The following is a 20,856-nucleotide window of genomic DNA, read 5'->3' on the forward strand; positions in this document are numbered from 1 at the left end:
GTCTACCTAGTAGAATTCATTCCTTATGCGTGATTGGCTAGTCGATGTTATCACGTGATATTACCGAGTTAGGTGTATAGCTTAATTATATCACCCGATTAGAGTAGCTCAGCAGATACGACGCTAGACTGCAATTTTGGCGACACAGGTTCGAACCCGGTCTTCGCCACACTTTTTTTTTTAATTTTGGTATTCTTTTTTACAATTATGATATCAACGCGTAAAACATTTTATTAAATAATTGTCCGGAGATTCGTTACAGAAAAAAACTTTTTTGGGTACCAATCTGGTGCACAGTCCCTTTAAAACATCCGATGACTAAATATACAATTTGTAATAAGTTTATGTAAGATGTCATTTTGGCCATTAAAGGTAATCCAGCCATCGTAAGTAGAATAAATGCTACAGGTAAAGTTGCATTCTCTATTATTGCATAAGGGAGTAAATACATGGATTTTAGATGGGCCACGATACCTAGTTCAACATTTCTATTTGAGACAATAAAATTTAAGGGGCGGCGAAACAAAAAGGGGGTGGGGTGGCGGGAAGGAGAAAATCTAGCAATTAATTTAAAGTCGTTTAGCACATAGTTGAATCCTAATGGTGAATGGGTAAATGGGTTACCTTTATTTATGTATAAGTGATCAGCAAGCAAATATCTATGTCTTTATCAAAATTATATAGAGTCACCTGGCATCGAAATACAACATAATTGTCAATAGGAATAAGTTTCTTTGTGTTTTTTAGATTACTTCAAACATTTACTGTTACAGTTACAGTTTGACGTACAAATCAGTGGCGAATCACCCGATCCGTTTTCGAACATGGGGTTCAGTGGATTATTAATGGGTACTCGGGATTCAATAGGGTAATACCTGGTACACTGAAACTAAAAAAATGACAGTTCTTCCGTACGCAGTGTAGTGAAATATGGATGAAAAACACTAGAACTTGACTAGAATTCAATTTTTATATTATTCTTGTCCTTAGACATGCCTCAGTGATTCCATTCAGCTTATTGGTAAGCTAAATATACAGGCCAATCAAAACACTTAGTTCCGAATCTTAAATTTACGTTCAATCAATGTTGCTATTTGAAAACGGCCAAAGGCTGCACCGTATAAATCCTTCCAGGTATCAAAATGACGCTTTGGTTTCTTGATGAAACGACCCGTTATTAGAAGCCTGACCCTGAGCGAACGGTTGGTTGTAAATGTCAGTAAAAAAATCATTATATTTTATCATTGTAATGTTAATACATTTATAAATTATGTATAAGAAATGCAAAAGACTCCACGGGTAATACAATTTGTTCTAAGTTGTTCTGGTTTGTTTTGTTCTGTTAAATTTATTGGTATTATACTTTACTTTTAGTTCGAATATAAGTTTGTGAGGAAAACGACTTAATGATTTTTTAATATAAAGCCAGAAAATTAAAGTGTATCAGTCATATTGCAGCAAACTCCAATATTGATCATTTCTACAGATTACCGAAAGTTTATTTGATCCAAAATCTTATGTCGCACTTTTGATTGTCAATCCCGCTTTCGCGAGATCAAAGTGGACGCTGGTCAGTCGTTGGATTAATAAAAAATACTAAATGGCTCTAGGAACCCTCACCCGACGAATTTAAGTTAATTAATCATTTTAGTTAAGATTCCGCAAATGGACATGTCAATTCAAATACTCTTTATTCTCAAACAAATACAAATCAAGATTGGATTTTCAAAAGCTTGAAATTATTTACTTGATATTGATTATTAAGTGTAAGTGTTGATAGCCAATGGGCAATTCAAATAATGTATATTAAATTTTCAATCAAATAACGATTCGTTGTGGCGAACACTCAGTTGGCTAATGTATTTAAAATTATTTGAAAATATATATTTTGGACATTAAAATGACAAGATCAACTGTTGTTCCCATCGATTTCGAAGCTACGACAACATGTGTCAGTTTTGGACATCTTTATCCATACACCAAGCAAACCCTTCCCTTGTTAGTGTATCGATCACATGATTTACTTGTATTAAGGCCAAAATAGTATGGTTTGGTTAGGGTTACATCCTTTTTAAAAACAGGTAGGCAGGCTTTTTTAATTAGATTTTATATAAGAATGCATTTGTCTTCATTGGAGAATGGTGTTGAAGTTATCTTCTGTATAAAGCTTCAAAAAATTTAAACGTTTCATTAAACGAAACGATACAGTCGGCCCCAAATTCGTAGGTAGGGTCGGGTAACCCGAACCGATTATAATTTATAGGCCTAATATGTGAATTCATGAGATCAATTTAACATGATCATAGCTTATTTCCTACAGAGGGGTAGTATCGCCCAGGAATGTAGTTAGTTCAGAACTATACAAAAGCAAACATATCTTTCTCATATATGCCTGACCGATGGCGCCAACTAGGGCTTGGTTGGCTACATTCGCACAGTACAAGTAGTATCAAAAAGTTCTCCATTTCGGCTTGGTGGCGGCCATTACTAATTCATCGTCAGCAAGGGGCGTGTACTCCTAGGGACATTCATGGAAATACTCAAGTACAAATACATTTTGTGTTTCCAAGAAATAGCAAATGCTTCAAACTCTATATACTGTAAACACGTGTTTTATTTCACAGGTTAAAATCGCCTCAATGTTTGTGTTAAGAATGCTCGGGAATTCCACTAACGGATACGGGGGGGGGGGGGGGGGGGCAAGTTTCCTTCTTTTTTTCAACATAGGAGAACAACAGTAAAGAAATACGCCCATAATGCACCATTTCGGAGTAGAAATTGTTATTTTTTTTCTTGGGGGGAGTACACCCCCCCCCCCCTCAACACTTAAAACCAAATTATTTTTGCTTCTGAGAAAGGAGCGCAAGTCAAAATGTTACGCCCCTACGTTACGCCCCCTCTAACATCAAATCCTGGAACCGGTCCTGTATTCTACAGCAGGTGGCAAGGCCGACCACTATCACCTAATAGCTAAAAGTAAGATAATAAACGACCGTCATAAGTTCACACCTCAATCAATTGGAGGGATATACAGATCACAATGCTTTAGATACGCCCTTGTAAAATACCAGGCCTGCCAATTTTCACTAGAAAGCTACATGGTTAATCAGTTCGTTTTGTTTAAGTGGAATTTATATGGGTATATTTACTACATTATTTTGACCCCTGATCAGGCTCTTTTTTCGCAGTTTTGGGTTGGCTAAATTAGCAATACATTTATAATTTTTGAATGATTCAGTTATCCCACTACCAGGGCCATAGCTAGCCCTCTATTCATGTGGATTCATAATTGTGCTAGAGGGGTTCGAGGGCATGCCCTCTCAGAAAAGTTTGACAAACATGGTGCAATATGATGCATTCTGCGCGTTCTGAGGTGATTTTTTAATACTGGAAAATGGACAGTGTTAGGAACATGAAGTCAAGTACGCATACTGCAACTTTGGCTATTTTTTATGTCAGAATCATGTGAATTTAGCCGCGTACTTGCGTAAAGGCAGCTACGCGCCTGACTACGACAATCAGCTATTTGTGTGTTTGAAACCACAGAAATTCAAATATAACACGACAGTCATATAGATGCTTCAAAAACTTTATTTAAAAACAGGTAACACATAAAATGTTACAGCATAATTCGTGTGTCCATCAATCAGAATGTGAATCCGTTTATCCGTTATGTCGTAAACGTTCAATATCCTGCAAAATAAATACTCTCTAAATACCCAGCTACATTTCGAACATTCCTGAAATACAATTAATCGATTAATTTTGCATAGATTTTTACAAGTGTCAAAGGTAAACTCCTTCGATTGAAAACTGAGGTGGATAGTTTTACATTCATATCAACGTGGTCTCATTTCTGAACTATATTAACATGTAGTTATGCAACTGTCAAACTTAAACAATTATTAAAATAGTACACATATCTTTTTTCGGTTTTTTTGTTTATTTATTTCATATTACCGTCGTTACTCCAGACATCGCCATGACCTCCACTGTTGCCACCATAACTACTGCCGCCACCATAGCTACTGCCGCCACCATAGCTACTGCCGCCACCATAGCTACTGTCGCCACCATAGCTACTGCCGCCACCATAGCTACTGCCGCCACCGTGTTTACTGCCGCCACCATAGCTACTGCCGCCTCCGCTACCACCGCCACCATAGCTACTGCCGCCTCCGCCACCACCAATACCACCACCTATGCCGCCACCAATGCCGCTAAACAGTACTCGGATGATAATGATGAACACGAACACTAAAATGGAAGGAGGGTCATAGCATGAATAGCAATATAAAAATCGTATTTGACCCTTTAAAGAAAACAAAACAATGTTTCTTTGCCGATAAGCTTATAACTATGTTTTCATGAAGGGGTCTTCCAATATATTAATTCAACTGATTATAGAAAAAAAACGTTTTAAGCACATGTCGTAAGAAAGGTAGAAAGATTTAATTTTATTGGATTAACGATTGTGAATGGAACAAGTTACAATACTTAACATCACTCACGGTAGATCAGCATTGAGAAGATGCCACCGAAACCTCCGCCGCCGCCGCCGTATCCTCCGCCGCCGTATCCGCCAAACCCTACACCACCACCACCGTATCCTCCATAACCTCCGTATCCTCCATAGCCCATCGAACTCATGCCACCGCCGTACTTGTAGTTGGCGAGGACAATGGCCACATTGGCGACGCAGAACAGTACAAGTGCTAACAACTTCATCTTGGCTGTAAATGAACGTTTGTTTCAGGTAAGCGCTTCAAACTTTGGTTTCATATGCGATGCGTCGTAAGAGTAAAACACAGCCGAAACAAAGCTGAACCAGAATAGTCCTTGGGCAGATGTCTTCATTTTGTCGTGACCATTTGTCAATTTTTTGCGTCGTAAGAGTAAAACACAGCCGAAACAAAGCTAAACCAGAATAGTCGTTGGGCAGATATCTTCATTTTGCCGTGACCATTTGTCAATTTCTTGCAATTAGCACAGAACACACATACACATATTACCACCTTACAGAAGCGGGATCTGATCGTTAGTGAGTAAAATTGTAACTTTAAATACGAAAAACCGCTAAGAAAATGTTCCGTGCAAAAAGCAGTCCCTGCGGAATTGTGACTCTCTATTGACAGTGAAGAGAAGGCAAACACAGTCAACCTGCCCTCAACAGATGATGGAATTAAATTTCCTGCCAGCGTTTGGACAAATTCAACCGTCGGCAACCATGATACAGAGTATGCTAACTCTTTGAAAGCCCATGACGAAGCATTGCGTATTCGAGTACCGAGGATGACCGCTGATGCAAAATAATATCCAATTAATGAAGTAAAAAAATCATACATGTAAAGCTCTGAAGTAAAAATAATTAGCTGGTGGTAAGATAACAATTTGTACAGATTTCGCTAAGAAAAGAAAACATACAAATACGTACCTTTTCCTCCAATCCACACACCTGTGGGCGGCCACTTGCGCACGGGGAATTTATACCAAAGACAATCGCCTGGAGCTTCTGGTGCGTCGACATATGTGTAAACCAACAGGAACTAGCGTCATACTGATGTGTTTTCAGTCCTAGATATATCGATCGAAAACCACAAAATTCTCAGTGACAAGTTTGACGCCGAAACCACATTTTCTTAAAAACAGGCCGACACGTGGATGACTTCGATTGACATCGCAGGAAGTCTAGTGCAAAAACAAATTCAACAGTATTAAATAGCAAATATGCTTGCAGTATTTCACATCACACTTCTTTCTTATATTTAGTTGTTTGTACAATTTTCAAAGTCAAGGTTAGGAGTAGCAATCACAAAGCTTTCAAATGGGGTAATCAAACTCCAGTCAACCTAATTCCAAAGGGGAACCGCTAAAAAGGAGAGTCAAGCTTATGGGTAATAGCCTCAGGTATCATCGTCTGCATGGTATTCCTGCATGATATTCCTACAAGTACGCCTGCATGGTAGTCTTTTATGGTACTCCTGTATGTACTCATGCATGGTACTCCTGCATGGCACTCCTGCATGTTTTTCTGCCAGATAATCCTGCAGGGACTTCTTTATGGTTGTCATGCATGATAAACCTACAAGTTCTCTGCATGGTAGTCTTCTATGGTACTGCTGTATGTTCTCCTGTATGGTACTCCTGCATTTTCTTCTTTATAGTACTCATGCACGGTACTCTTGCATGGCACTCATACATGTACTCATGCATGGCACTCCTGCATGTATTTCTGCATTGTATTCATGCATGTACTCCAGCATGGAAATTATTCATGGTACTACTGCATGGTACTCAGGCAGGTATTTCTTTATGATATTCATGCATGGTTCTCCAGCATGGTATTCCTTCGTGGTACTCCTGCATGGTACTCCAGAATGGTAAACCAGCATGGAACTCCTGCATGGCACTCCTGCATGGTACTCCTGCATGGTACCCCTGCATGGTACTCCTGCATGGAACTTTTGCATGATACCTCTGCACGGTACTCCTTCATGGTACACGTGTATGTTAACCATGGCTGTATTCCTGCATGGTTCTTCTGCAGGTACTTATTTATGGTACTCATGCATGGTACTCTTTCGTGGTACCCCAATATGTTACTCCTGCATGTAATCGTACATGGTACTCCTGCATGTACTCGTACATGGTACTCCTGCATGTACACGTACATGGTACTCTTGCAGGAACTTCATCATGGTACTCATGCATTGTATTACTGCATGGTATTACTACATGGTACTCCTGCGTGGTACTCCTTGATGGTAATCCTGCAATGTACTCATCCATGGTAAAACTGCATAGTACTCCTGCATGTTCTTCTGTATGGTAATCTTGTATGGTACCCCTGCATGTTACTCTTGCATGGTACTCCTTCATGGTACTCCTGCATGGTACTCCTGCATGTTAATCATGCATGTACTCCTGCGTGTTATTTCTGCATGGTACCACTGCATAGTTCTCCTGCATGGTTATCTTGTATGTTACTCATGCATGCTACTCTTGCATGTTACTACTTCATGGTACTCCTGCATGATACTCCTGTATGTTGATCATGCATGTACTTCTGCTTGGTACTCTTGAATGGTTCTTCTGCATGGTACCCCTGCATGGTGACCCTGCACGATACTCTGGTTTGGTACTCATGCAGGTAATTATGTATGGTATTCCTGTTTGGTAATCCTGCATGTACTCCTGCATGGTACTCCAGCATGCACGCTTCTCTTGCATGTTACTCCTTCATGGTACTGCTGCATGGTAATCCTGTATGTTAATCATGCATGTACTCCTGCATGGTACTCCAGCATGGTTTTTCTGCATGGTACCCCTGCACGATACTCTGGTTTGGTACTCCTGCACGTGATTCTGTATGGTATTCTGTTTGGTAATCATGCATAGTACTAGTGCATTATACTCCTGCATGGCACTCTTTTATGGTACTCGTCCATGATACTCTTGTATAAAACTCCTGCACAGTAAATCTGTATATTACTCCTGTATGGTATTCCTTGTATTAAACTCCTAAATGTTACTCTTGTTTGGTACTACGGCGTGATACTTTTGCATGGTACTCCTTCATGGTACTCCTGCATGGTACTCTTTCATGGTACTTTTGTATCGAACTACTGCATGGTATTGTTGTATGGTACCCCTACATTGTACTCTGGTATGGTAATCATTCATGATACTCCTGCATGGTACTCCTTCATGGTACTCTTGTATAGAACTACTGCATGGTATTTTTGTATGGTATCCCTGCATGGTACTCTGGTATGGTAATTATTCATGATACTCTTGTATGATACTCCTGCATGTTACTCTTACACGGTACTCCTGTATGGTACTATTGCATGGTACTCATGACTGGTACTCTTGCATGGTACTCTTGTATAGAACTACTGCATGGTATTCTTGTATGGTATCCCTGCATGGGACTCTGGTTTGGTAATCATTCGTGGTACTCTTGCATGATAGTCCTGTATGGTACTCTTGCATGATAGTCCTGCATGGTACTCTTGCACGGTACTCCTGTATGGTACTCCTGCATGGTACTCCTGCATCCCTGCATGGTTACCCCGTGGTTATGATGCCCCTGTTCTTTATAACACTCCCGTGTGTAATAGATATATATATATATATATATTCCCTGTATTTATGATACTCAAACTGTTCTGTAAATGATAACCATCTGTATTTTCAGCACATCGATAACTTAATACCATTGGGCAACCATACTTTAAAATGTACATGTTGAGATATTAAAGGCAATGTAATGGTTCAATCACTTTTCTTGAGTTTGGATAGTTTTGTATCAAAACAATCTTCTCTACAATAAAACGATGCAAACTAATTTATACAACATTCAATAAACCCCTTCACTGTTGAAATATTTCATGTTTGATATTTGATAACGCAATACATAAAATCGCAGTAATATTAAAGTGACACTCTTATTTAAAATCAATACATACACATGTATAACAAACATAAATTTTGATTGATAAACCCTCAACTACTTACTAAATAATGCATTTATGGAAAATATTAATAACTGATAACAATATTGTAGTTGTGTATTTAATAGCTGAAAACTCAAAAATATTAAATGATTGGTGAATGCTAAAAGATTTACTGCGATCTACTAGCGTCTAATAAGGTAGAAATACCTTTTTTTTCTGCACATTTCTTTAAAATTAAACTCGGTATCCTTCATTGTTTTCGACATTTATTCATCCTTTCTGGTATATTTAAACAATTGTATTAGACTTACTTAGGAGAAATATTGCATCTTTGAAGGGACTGTGTCACAGATTGGCACCAAAAATAATAGAATGTGTTACGCTTTGATATCATAATTGTAAAAAAGTACCAAAATGTAAATAAAAAATTGTGTCGGATACCGGGTTCGAACCCGCGTCGCCAAAATTGAAGTCCAGCGTCTTACTCACTGAGCTGCAAAGTCTTATTCTAATCGGGTGACATAATTAAGCTCAACTACCTCGGTAACATCATGTGATAACACCGACTAGCTAATCACGCATAAGGAATGAATTCTACCTGGTAGACATACCCAGTAATATTTTTTAATGGAAAAATACGAAAAACTGCTAAACTTAAATAAATCGTAAGCTATGTGGTACTTCAGTTAGTAAGTTTCAATGCATTGTACACATCGATGCCAAGTTTATGTCAATATTCGACAATTTTCTCCTTTTTTTCGCTATTTTATCATACGTGAGACAGCCCCTTTAAAGTATTCAGCCACATAACTGTTATTTCAAGTTATTGATTAAGATTACATTGTAATGTTATTTCACCAGGAGTAAGTTCACTGAGTACAGTTAAATATATATGTAATTAGATACACACTTTACAATTCAATTGCAATTATTACATGTTCACTTTCAATAAAGATTTCTGTTTTGGAGTTCAAGGCTAACTTGTATGCAACACTCGCATAGATCAGAACTAATTCTACATTTACCAAAGCAATAAAGAATTGTTCAATTACTGTTTATTGTTTTCAATTATAAGACAAACAGACAGACATACAGACATGACAGTCAGACTGACAGTCAGACTGACCGACTACAAGACAGACAGACAGACAGACAGACAGACAGACAGTCAGACAGACAGACAGACAGACAGACAGACAGACATACAGCGTAAGCTATGGCTAGTACAATGTACAACATCAACGGCACATACGTTTGCAATAACTTGCATGAACATGTATAAGAAACGTTTCAAAAACGAAAAAAAAAGAAAAACACAAAAACAGGAGTGTATGTACAAAAATACTTCAATTCCATGCGTTAAATCAAAGCTTATTTTATAAGCGATCAAAATCTATTTTTAAATCAAAGGATGGATATGTTAAACAAAATTACGTTCTAATTAAGAATGGTTTATTTTTCTTAACATGACTAACATAGCCTTGAAATCAGCAATGGCTAACTTAAGGTGTTTGCGGCTAGCTTTTGTATACAAACAAACTTTTATTTTACCATATTTTATTGCATGAATATGTATTTACCCAATATGTAATCAAGTCATGTTTTTCATATCAAAAGGCCAAGCAATGTGAATGTGTCACGAGTTTATCAAACACCAGTTACGGCCCTTTCCCCAAAAGTCACATAATGAGCCAAAAGTATAAGCTATTAACACAAAGAAAAACGTTCACAAGTAAAATAATTGTGGCAAATGCAGCAAGGAAAGTACACGGCGAAAAACGAATTCGTTTGGTTAGTTTTAATCAGAAATAAATATTAATGTGCCGTGTAGTACATGTAGATATATTTGCTGTACGATGAAGTATTGCTATATGAAGGAGCCAAGTAGGACATACAAGATTATAAGTATCTTCCATGGCCGAGAGTGTAAAATAGGTTCATTCCGACCCGAGCATTGGTGTTTTGCGGAAACGAGGTTTACCGAGTTTCCGTAAAAACACCCTGCGCGAGGGTCGGGATGAACCTATCTTACACGAACGGCTATGGTAGATGCTTTTTCTCTCACCTCAGTTAAACAAAATTAAGTAAAAATGTATTTTTTTTGCTGGAACTCTTTTATGCTTAGTGAAAATAATTGCGTATGGATATGTGATAATTCGTGGTTGTCATGGATATTCGCGCAGTGATTCAGAGTATGTAAATTGTCTGATCGGTCTTTAAATAGTTCTAAAAAGAGTGAAGCATTATTTCTTGAAAGGTGAGTGAAAACTGTTTTCTGGTGACATTTGAAGCGAGAAATAATTAATTAGCGTTCTAAATATTGCCACAAGACAAGGTTTCTCCATGATGCGCTACAGACGACAGTCTTCAACAAGGGAGGTAATAACAATGTGGTGACCATTAAAAGAAGTTCCATACGGGCATTTTATCTTCGCCCGTGGGCAAGATAAGAATTTCTAGCATGGTTAAATTAATGGATCTATTTATCTGAGGTGGGAGAAACTTGTTAATTTAACCATGCTAGAAATTCTTATCTTGCTCATGGGCGAAGATAAAACGCCTGTAAGGAACTCCTTTTAATTGTCACCACATTGTAATTACCTCCCTTGCTGAAGACTTTCGTCTGTAGCTCATAGAAACCTTGTCTTGTGGCAATATTTAGAACGCTAATTAACTTTCTCGCTTCAAATGTCACCATAAAACAGTTTTCACGCACCTTTCAAGAAATAATGCTTCACTCTCCTTAGAATTAGTTAAAGACCGATTTGACTATTAACATATTCTGAATCACTGCGCGCATATCCATGACAACCACAAAATATAGCATATCCATACGCAATTATTTTCACTAAGCACAAAAGAGTTCCAGCAAAATATATATGTATAATTAATTTTGTTTAACTGAGGCGGGAGAAAAAGCATCTACCATAGCCGCTCGTGTAAGATAGGTTTATCCCGACCCTTGCGTAAACTCGATAAACCTCGTTTCCGTAAAAAAAACCTACGCTCGTATCGGGATGAACCAAACTTACACAATCGGCCATGGAAGAAACCTATATTGTCGTAGTGTAAGATGGTAATGTATTTTACCAAGTGAACACCAATTGGTAGATAACATGAGTGGCTCGAATGAAATTAACATTTACTTGACAGTTTATTGTCGTTTTCAGAGAAGCGTGGCTAATTGTATGCAAATAAAACAGCATTTCGTTAATGGCGTTGTCGGAAGTGTATTGCAGCCTCAGTAACTCATTCGTGGGGGAGGAAAGTTTACCTTTTGTGTAAGATCTGCTCTGGATAAGATCTGCTCCCAAAGGTAAGATTTGCTCCCAAAGGTAAGATTTACTCTCAAAGGTGAGATTTGCTCCCAAAGGTAAGATTTGCTCTCAAAGGTAAGATTTGCTCCCAAAGTTAAGATTTACTCCGAAAGCCCCCCGTTAAGAATTTGGTTTCAAAGACACTCCCCTATACCCCCCATCCCTACCCTCCCCAGCCTAAGATTTACCTCTGAAAGCTAGTATGTGTTTTGAAGGGAAAATAACTGCATAATGTTCAATGTGCGCTTAAGGCTTTGGACAACAACATCATGAATCCAATCGTAGACATGTAAAGAAGAGCAGCCCTACAAATTGATAAAACCATTCGTTGTAACACTCTGTCATTGGTCTCGTGCGTTTCTTATGTCGTTCATGATGTATATAGTTCAAAAGGATGTATTTTACGGAAATATGTTTTCGAAGAAAAGAATCCTTCCGCCTGCAACGCTGGTCCACGAAAACTATTGCGTGCTATTGATAAACCATATCCCGGGGGTGTTTACTTTATCTGTCATAAAACAGCGGTTTAGTTAAAAGCATACCTACTCACTTAAAATGACACTCTTATTCAAAACCAATTCATACACATGTACAACAAACATAAATTTTGACAAAAAAACCTTTACCTACTTACTAAATAATGCATTTATGGAAAATAGTTGTTACTGATACCAAAATTGTAACCGTGTATTTAAAAGCTGAAAATACACAAATGTTAAATGATTGGTGGGTGCTAAAAGATTTACTGTGAATTGTACAATAGTCTCATAAGGAAGAAATACCGTGTTCTATGCACATTTCTTTCAAATTAAAATAGGTATCCTGCATTAGAACCATTGTTTTTGACATACATTAATCCTTTTTGGACTATTAAAACAAAAGTATTAATTGATGTAAATCTCATGTGGGAGAGGAGTGCATCTTTTATACATATAGAATACATATATTTAAAAAGAACAACCAGTGCATACAGTGTGAGAGTGACCCAGATGACCGAATAACTTATGCGTGGTGACTTGAGAACTAAATGGCGTGATATAAGATGATCACTTGCTTTACAAAATCAGACAGGTCTGGAAATGGAAATGATGTAATCACTGGTTTTGAAAGTGTGTATACAATTTTACTTTCAATATTGTATACTTTTAAGATTACATTACCATAGCAGCTATGTATACGAAATCGTCGTCGTAACTGATCGGGTAACAACATTAATCACAAATACTTGAACTTTACCTAAACTGAATAAGAGAATAAGATAATAATGATGAGGATGAAACTAAAAGCTACACTGTTAGATTGATCCTTTGACGTTTGAATCTTTTGTCTTTATAGTAACAACGGAGTTTTGTATCAATGGCGGCAGGATTTGCTGATAATTCAATCAGAACGCCCATACATGTCTTGTGTCTTGTGAATATCTGGGGTCAAAAACTAGGTCACAGAGCCAAAAGATGGAAAAACCTTGTTAACACTCTAGAGGTTACATTTTCAGCCCAAATATCCTGGAAATTTGTCAGAAAGGTTGTTTCAATGATTTCGGCTACAAAAAATATTGAATTGATCTAGTACAAAGTGAGCAATATAAACACGAAGAAATAAAACCGGAACTGCCTATATCACGCCTTCCAAATGAATGACGCAACGTCATTGGTCCAGGACTGGTCACACGGTGACCCCATTTTGGGTCATTTAACTTCATATCGTTCCAAAATGACCTCCATTTTCCGATTCCGATAAATGACTAATAATATTCCCATATATTGACCATTCTTAAGAGGTTGTCGACGTGATATGTACATTACGGGGTAAGTAGGTGACCCGAAATGGGATATACGGGGCGCAGGAACCCATATTTTGGTCACGTACAAACCTCGAAACTTATAATACGTGTCTATCTCCGACAAAGGTGTATTCCCGTAACATGAAATTCCTTCTGGGTAGGCGTTGATTACATTGTCAATCAGACATGTACGTGAATAATTCGGCCTGGTCGCGTGAAAGTCTTTCACCTCCGCTGTCTTTCCGTCCGTTTCCTTCAGTATCATCCCCAAATCTCCTCAACCCCATAATGGATGTTTTCAGTTGTGTCTCCTTAGTCTCCTAATCATGACCGTACCCAGAAGTTGACGCATCCCCCCCCCCAGAACCTAAATTTAAATTAATAGTCTAAAATATTGGGGATACTCTCCCACAAACATTTTTTTTGCAATTTATTGCACGCGTTGATGTATTTTGAGTGTATTTTACTACTCTTTTTCTCTCCGATAGCTACATATACAGCATAGTTGGACGATTTAAGTGTGTTTTCTTGTGGGGGGAGTTGGCCTGGGGTGCGCCCCTCCCCCCCCCCCTGGATCCGCTACTGCTTGTGTCTTCTAAACGAAAATCATTTGAAAAAAATAATTATGAAAGACTGCTTGATACAAATACACACACACATCACATAAAACCAAAGCCTATAAAAATAATAATTACAGCGCGGTTGTCCATTCAGTGTTTGTTAAATCATACTTGGAACGTTTCCATCTTGGGAACCCACAGATAAGTGCTTCATTTGAAACTCGTTTTGAATTGGTTAAGTTTAAATAATGTTTCGTGTATCAAATGCAATAACAATGCACGCTGGAATTCCGTTTAAGATATAATTTTGAAAAACGGTGACACATGGATATATGGAAGATAATATGATCCATATATAAATACATATGATCTAACAGTTAACTCGGGTTATCCATGATTAGATAGTTACTATTGGCAACGATCTTGAGGTAAACGGCGGTACAACTTCAATAGTTTTTTAAACCTTCACGTGACAAAGATGTTATGGAGTATTTTAATGACAGTGCTCAAATGATTGCGCTTAATTTGACGCAAATTTTTAGTGTTTTATCTTTATAAAACAACCTCGAAGTTAAATTAAAATGTGAAATAATTAAAAGTTGTGTTTAAAGTTTAACCTATCACCGTGGCAACTTGAGATGTCGTGGAGCTTAATTGTTCAGCTTATAACAGACCTTTTAGGGACTGTTGCTGACAATGGCGCGAAGTATCTATTAATAATTTTGCTTTTAGTGCTGGTGCTTTACTATTTAGTGTTCAGTGACATACACAGAGAAGAAGAACAACATTATGTTTCAGAGAGGGTTCACAGAAAAGGACAGTTTCTATTGAAACACCGTCGTGAGGTTTGTGCAGAATTTATTATATATATGAAAACATAAACCTATCGCTTCAGATCTATTATATAAAACCAATTAACGTCACACATTAAGAAGAAACAATCGACAATGAGTTAAAAGAACAATGAGATTCATTCACTTGCATGTTTTAATAATATCATACTTTCGTTTTCTAAAAATAAATATTTTCAGAAATTGAAGGTTGTGCAAAGTACAGGTTGTTTTGTTTACATTTCAATACACAGTGCAGGAAGTAATTTGCGTATTTTAAAACGTAAGTTGATATTCTTGTATAAACTTCAACAGTGAATTGTTGTAAAGAATTCTATGACAGACTGTTTTATTGAGCTATGTATGATCTTGTTAAACTCCACGATTGCAGTTCAAGTATGCACGATACATGCATGAATGAGTGAAATAACATGTACAATTCATTAATTACAATGAGCTCATCTTAATATACTTTCATATGTATCTAAAGAGTACTGATCCTATATGTGAGTGTGTGTGTGCACCGTACGATTTATACGTGTATGTGTTAAGCAGTAATCATGAATCGAGCTACTTGCTATGAAATTTTAACTCAATCTAGTTCTTAACCTGTACTGTAAATGGTTTGTTCGATTTGTTTCCCTTTGCTTAAAGCTGCTCTCTCACTGATTGAACGTTTTGACAACTTTTTTTTTTGTCTTGGACGAAATGATGTTTTATGTATTTTTCTTAAACCGTTAGTAACGATTTAAAGGGACTGTACACAAGATTGGCACCAAAAAAAGTTTTTTTCTGTAACGAATCTCAGGACAATTATTTAATAAAATGTTTTACTTTTTGGTGACATAATTGTAAATAAATACCAAAATGTAAAAAAAAAAACGAACCGGGGTCGCCAAATTGCAGTCCAGTGTTGTATCCACTGTGATACAAAAGCTTACCCTTGGAATATTTTAGCTTTATACCTAACTTGGTAATATCACGTGATAACATCGACTAGCCAATCACGCATAAGGAATTAATTCTACTAGGTAGACATACCTAGTAATCATTTTTAATGGAAAAATACCAACAAAACTGCGAAAAATAAATTAATTGTGAACAATGTGGTACTTCAGTCAGTAAGTTTCAATGCATTGTACACATCGAAACAAAGTTTTCGACAATTTTCTGTTGTTGTTTTTTCGCTATTTAATCATACGGAGTACAGCCCCTTTAAGCCATAAAACATCAATTTTTGAACGGAAATATGAAAACCTACGATCTGTTTTTGTTCAGCCATCTTATATCGTTGGTTCCAAGACAAAAAATAGAAAAGTTGTAAAAATGGTATTTCTGTGAAAGTACAGCTTTAAGGGCCTTCCACAGTGCAAAAGGACTGAAACATATCAGATTTTCAGTCAATAGCATTTGCGTTTTTTCGGATATATGTCTTTATACACAATAATAAGTTTTTGTATCAAAATAGTCAACATTACCCTGTAAACAATGTCTTGCAGCTTTGTGGTGATTGCAGCTATTTTAAGAAGGATATAAAATTTGCATTTTTGTAACCAGGAAATGAATTGAGTCCACTATTTTTCACTATTATATTGAATATTTTCCTTATTTGAAAACTTATTATCACGAATCCACAATACTTTGTTGACTTGTTAGACTTAGGCATTTTGACCCGAAATCTTGAAAATGCTTATTGATCCAAACTCTGTTAAAATCATCTTTCGTAAAGTTTGGTCAACTCTTTATTACCTCAAAACATGTCGTAAAGAATGTATGTTTTACTCCTTAAAAAATCTTCCTCTCAAAACTAAATAAAACATAAGCTATTATAACATTTTAACGTATGGCTTCCCCCGCCCATTTTTGCACTATGGAAGGTCCTTCAAGAAATATATATATATAGTGGCGAAACTCTCATAACTGGATTATATATTTTAGTCTAACTCATTATCGACACAAAGGTATGTACATAATATATGTCCGATGTTTTGATTATCAGATAATTTAATGGCCCTGTAAGGTGACCCCTTAAAAATGCATGACTCGGCAGTTGCGGATCTAGCGGCGTTGGGTGAGGGAGGGAGGCACAAGGGCCCGTGCTTCCCTATTTGGCCGGCAAATGAAGCCCATGTGATTCTTAAAACACCTTATCCTAACCTAAGATTGATACCTTCCAATTTAAACGCTGATATATATATATATATATATATATATATATATATATATATATATATATATATATATATATATATATTTACATAGTTAGGTTCATAAGTATATCCACGTTTAATATAAGATTCATAAAAGTATTCTTGAAGGAGGTGTTGAAATGCATCAACGATTTTATACGTGTCATTTCAGTGAATTTTTAGGGGGTTCGAAGTTTGTGCCCCTCCCTCAGTTTTGAATTCCTGGAGCCAAAATAGTGTATATCGTATGCCGGTATCAAAAGTCGAACATTTAAAAAACGGGTCACTCTGCATGACTCCAAAAGCTGCCATTCTTAATTGACTTTCTAAATAATGCATGGCTTCGAAAGTTCATTTTCAAACGAATGCATGGCTCCGGAAATAATTCATTGATCCAAAAGTTATCGGAACACCTCCGGCTTGTTCCATGGAAAACCACCCCGGATGAATGTGGACGGTTAACAATGTCAGAAATTTTTACGTTTAACTACACTGCAAGTAGATCGCGTAGTAATTTCAATTAAGCAGTTAAACTTTACTCTTGAGAATCTTAATTATTTATGCAATTATACTCTTTTCTTGGAAATTTGAACTTTGCAATACAAATTACACGTTTAAACAATAATTTATAAATTTTACAAACCACTTCTACAGATCTGCCGGCATACATCAAAGGTTGTTTTCGATAAACCGACTGGTCCAAATATTGACCTAAAATTAATGCATAGCTCCAGACTCAAAATAGTGCATGGCTCCGGAAATAGACTCGCAAATAATGCATTGCTCAACAAGATGACCTAAAATATGCATGGCTCCAATGATTAACTTTCAAAATAATGCTTGGCACCAAACGTTGACCTGTAAGTGTATGGCAATTGAAGTTGACTTTCAAAATTATGCATGACTCCACAAGTTGACTTTAAAAATAATGGATGGGTGCGGAAATTATGTTTTTCAAGCAGGACCCAGTAGGGGCTGTGCTCGAAATGGTCGATTTTAAGATATATTTGGTACTACTGCATACTGTTTATTCAGTATTTCCATCCTACATAATAAAAATAATAAACTGGGCATTCAGAATGCAGTTATACTTTTCAAAATGTGTTTTGTTTTTGTCGCTTTATTGTCTTTCAACTTTAGCACTGATGTTGTTATCAAATGTACAGTACAAGAACTGTATCACTTTACTGTTTTTTATTAGTCGTGTCGAAACATTTGCACTTGACCGCCATTAACCCAAGTTTTGGACTCAAATGAAAATGCCCTTAAAATAATAGTGTTATGGTTGTTGTTGTTGTTTTTGTTGTTGTTGTTGTTGTTGTTGTTTGTGTGTAAGTGTTGTTTATTGTTTGTTTGATATCACATTACATGTTTTTTTTTCTTTAAATATATAATTGAAGTACATACGTTCTGTTCTGTAACTATTTTATGGACTTCTGTATCGGATTGAAGTCAATTTGCAGTGTATAATAGGTGATACAGTTTAAATAGTTTAGTCAATTTAAGGTTGAATCTAACAGACCATTCTACCTTTCTATTATTCTATTATGTTATACATTGGTATTTTGCATTATACTATATTTTATTAAATTGAATATAAAGTTCATAGTTGTCTAAGTGTTGTTTATTTGTTTCTATATGTATTCCAGAACAATGATTTGCCGCTTCCAAATCGGGATGAACCTGTAAACAATACTGGCCGGACATCGAAAAAATGGCCACCCGAACTCCCGGGCCTTAATAACAATGTTGCAAACAATTCAAAGTCTGGAAAAAAGCCAAACGGACGTAAGAAGACCAACTTCCGTTTACCTCCGTTAGCTTCCGATTCCCAGGATACACGGGATTCAAATGAACCCTCCGGTGGGGAAGTGTCAAGTGGTAAAAGTGTTGATAATTCTAATACACCTGACAATCACTATTATTTAAGTGCAATATTACCCGAACTTTCCAACAGCGATCATTTCAAGGAAATCCAAGGTTTTCCTCAAGGGCAAAACATGGGGAATTTCATGAATTCAGAGCAAGACGATTCAAAGGGATCCCAGACTAATAATTTCGAAAACTCCGTTACTTTTGGACCAGATTTTCTCCCAGAATTCACTGGGAAACCAGAAAAGGATGTCTCTAATAAAACTAGCTCGTTGGACCAAGTCAGTTCTGCGTCCGCTGATTGTGTCATCAATCGCCCCCTCAGTAAACAGGCCACCTCGATAAATGGACACGGACATTCTGTTACTGATCATAATAACAAGACTTCGCATCGTGAAGTTACAAAAACAATTGAGAAGAGTAAAGAAACTCAAGCCAAAATAACAAAACCGACAGCGGCACATTTAAATGCTTCAAGTGGTGAAACAAAACAAAGCGTTGATGGTTCACAAACTGTTAAAGGAACAGAAGTTTCTAGAACTACTGGTACCGGAGCTCGTCCGAAAACCCACGTCCCGCCAGTGCAAGGCGCAAAGGTTGCGGCACCAATAGACTGTCATAAAGTTAGTATTATCTATTGTTCAGGTAATCATTAGTAATGGTCATTTAATAAGTCAAAAGTCATAAGCTCATCTATTCTTTATTTAGTAAAATTAATGCAATTAAGATCAATTGTATATGTGAAACCATAATTCTATTTCATAAAGCGGCTATAAATACATACAACACCCTGGGACAGTGGTTGCATGGGAGATCTGTATATGCTTATAAATATTATCATTATGTTAGTACTCGTTATGCACCAGTCAATTGTAACCACGCCCCCCCCCCCCCGAGGTCCGGGGAAAAGCGGGGACTGCGAAATTCGGATACAGCCAAGCCCGGGTATAATCTCCGGCCTGCGGGGATAAACTGCTGGTAAAATCCCCGCTAAACGCCCCCGCACCCCAGGGATCCTAGGTAAGGCCCATTCCCCGCTGTGTTTGGCGCGAAAACAAAACCATCGCATTCAACCTGCACTGCGGAGCCACCTCTAGAGAAGGTAAAAACACGGTCCATTTCCCCGGCTATCCCCGCACCTGGGGGGGGGGGGTACAATTGACTGGTGCATTAATGCTTGAAAATATCTGACATGATATATAATAACGGCCGTCCTTAAACTTCCATTATTACATCATGTTATATGTTAATCGATCTTTGCTATGTATTGTAAATAGAATGTATAGAGTCCGTCTGGCAACACGCTGTAATCGTGAATTTCGCATTAATTAATGATGCATATGATAGTGTGTGAAAATCGATAAGACACACCAGACAACATCGGTTTTATGAAACTTTTTTTTTTAAAAACGCATTCCCTGATCGCTCAGCCAAAATAATGACAGCTAAGCAGCTATTTCTCAAAAACGAAATCGAAAGTAGGAAAGTTTGACACGCCTTCATTATCAGTAAATAACAATGAACATTATGTGGGCTGCTATTTATAGCTTATCATTTTAGGAAATGACCTAATATCAGTTAAACCTCGGGCAAATAACGAAATTTACTCACAGGGTAATCATAAACATTTTTTTAAATAGTTTTACACAAATTGGCATATAAGGGTTTCATCAAATGACTATCAAAAATCGTATCGACATGGACGTGTTAACATTGCGATAGTTTGAAAACCTTTATATCTTAACTTATAAGGACAGTGTGAAAAATGACGTCATTAACTTATAGTTAACTTCGAAAGGATAAGATAGTGCCCTATTACAGAACAAGGTATTGTAAATTTAATAGT

At 37.0% G+C, this 20,856-nt stretch overlaps 2 protein-coding genes across 4 annotated transcripts in view; one reads left to right on the forward strand and one right to left on the reverse strand.

Annotated features, from left to right (window-relative positions):
• LOC128212891 (helicase with zinc finger domain 2-like) overlaps nt 1-20,856 on the forward strand; it is a 376,344-nt gene that overhangs the window by 335,428 nt on the left and 20,060 nt on the right. The window contains exons 2-3 of one of the 3 annotated variants that reach the window (XM_052918284.1): nt 14,873-14,964; nt 18,788-19,633. In XM_052918284.1, the coding sequence (XP_052774244.1) occupies nt 14,873-14,964; nt 18,788-19,633 (938 nt within the window). Of the gene's footprint in view, nt 1-14,356; nt 14,965-18,787; nt 19,634-20,553; nt 20,838-20,856 lie in introns of those variants that run through there. The other 2 variants (XM_052918283.1, XM_052918285.1) reach the window with 2 other exon arrangements.
• LOC128212897 (ctenidin-3-like) lies at nt 3,574-5,555 on the reverse strand. Its single transcript, XM_052918290.1, has 4 exons — nt 5,435-5,555; nt 4,512-4,733; nt 3,961-4,257; nt 3,574-3,693 (listed from the first exon to the last, which is right to left on the reverse strand). The coding sequence occupies exons 2-4, from the start codon at nt 4,726-4,728 to the stop codon at nt 3,686-3,688; spliced, it is 522 nt and encodes a 173-aa protein (XP_052774250.1). The 5' UTR covers nt 4,729-4,733; nt 5,435-5,555; the 3' UTR covers nt 3,574-3,685.

This window comes from Mya arenaria, chromosome 13, assembly GCF_026914265.1.
Source record: "Mya arenaria isolate MELC-2E11 chromosome 13, ASM2691426v1".
NCBI lineage: Eukaryota > Metazoa > Mollusca > Bivalvia > Myida > Myidae > Mya > Mya arenaria.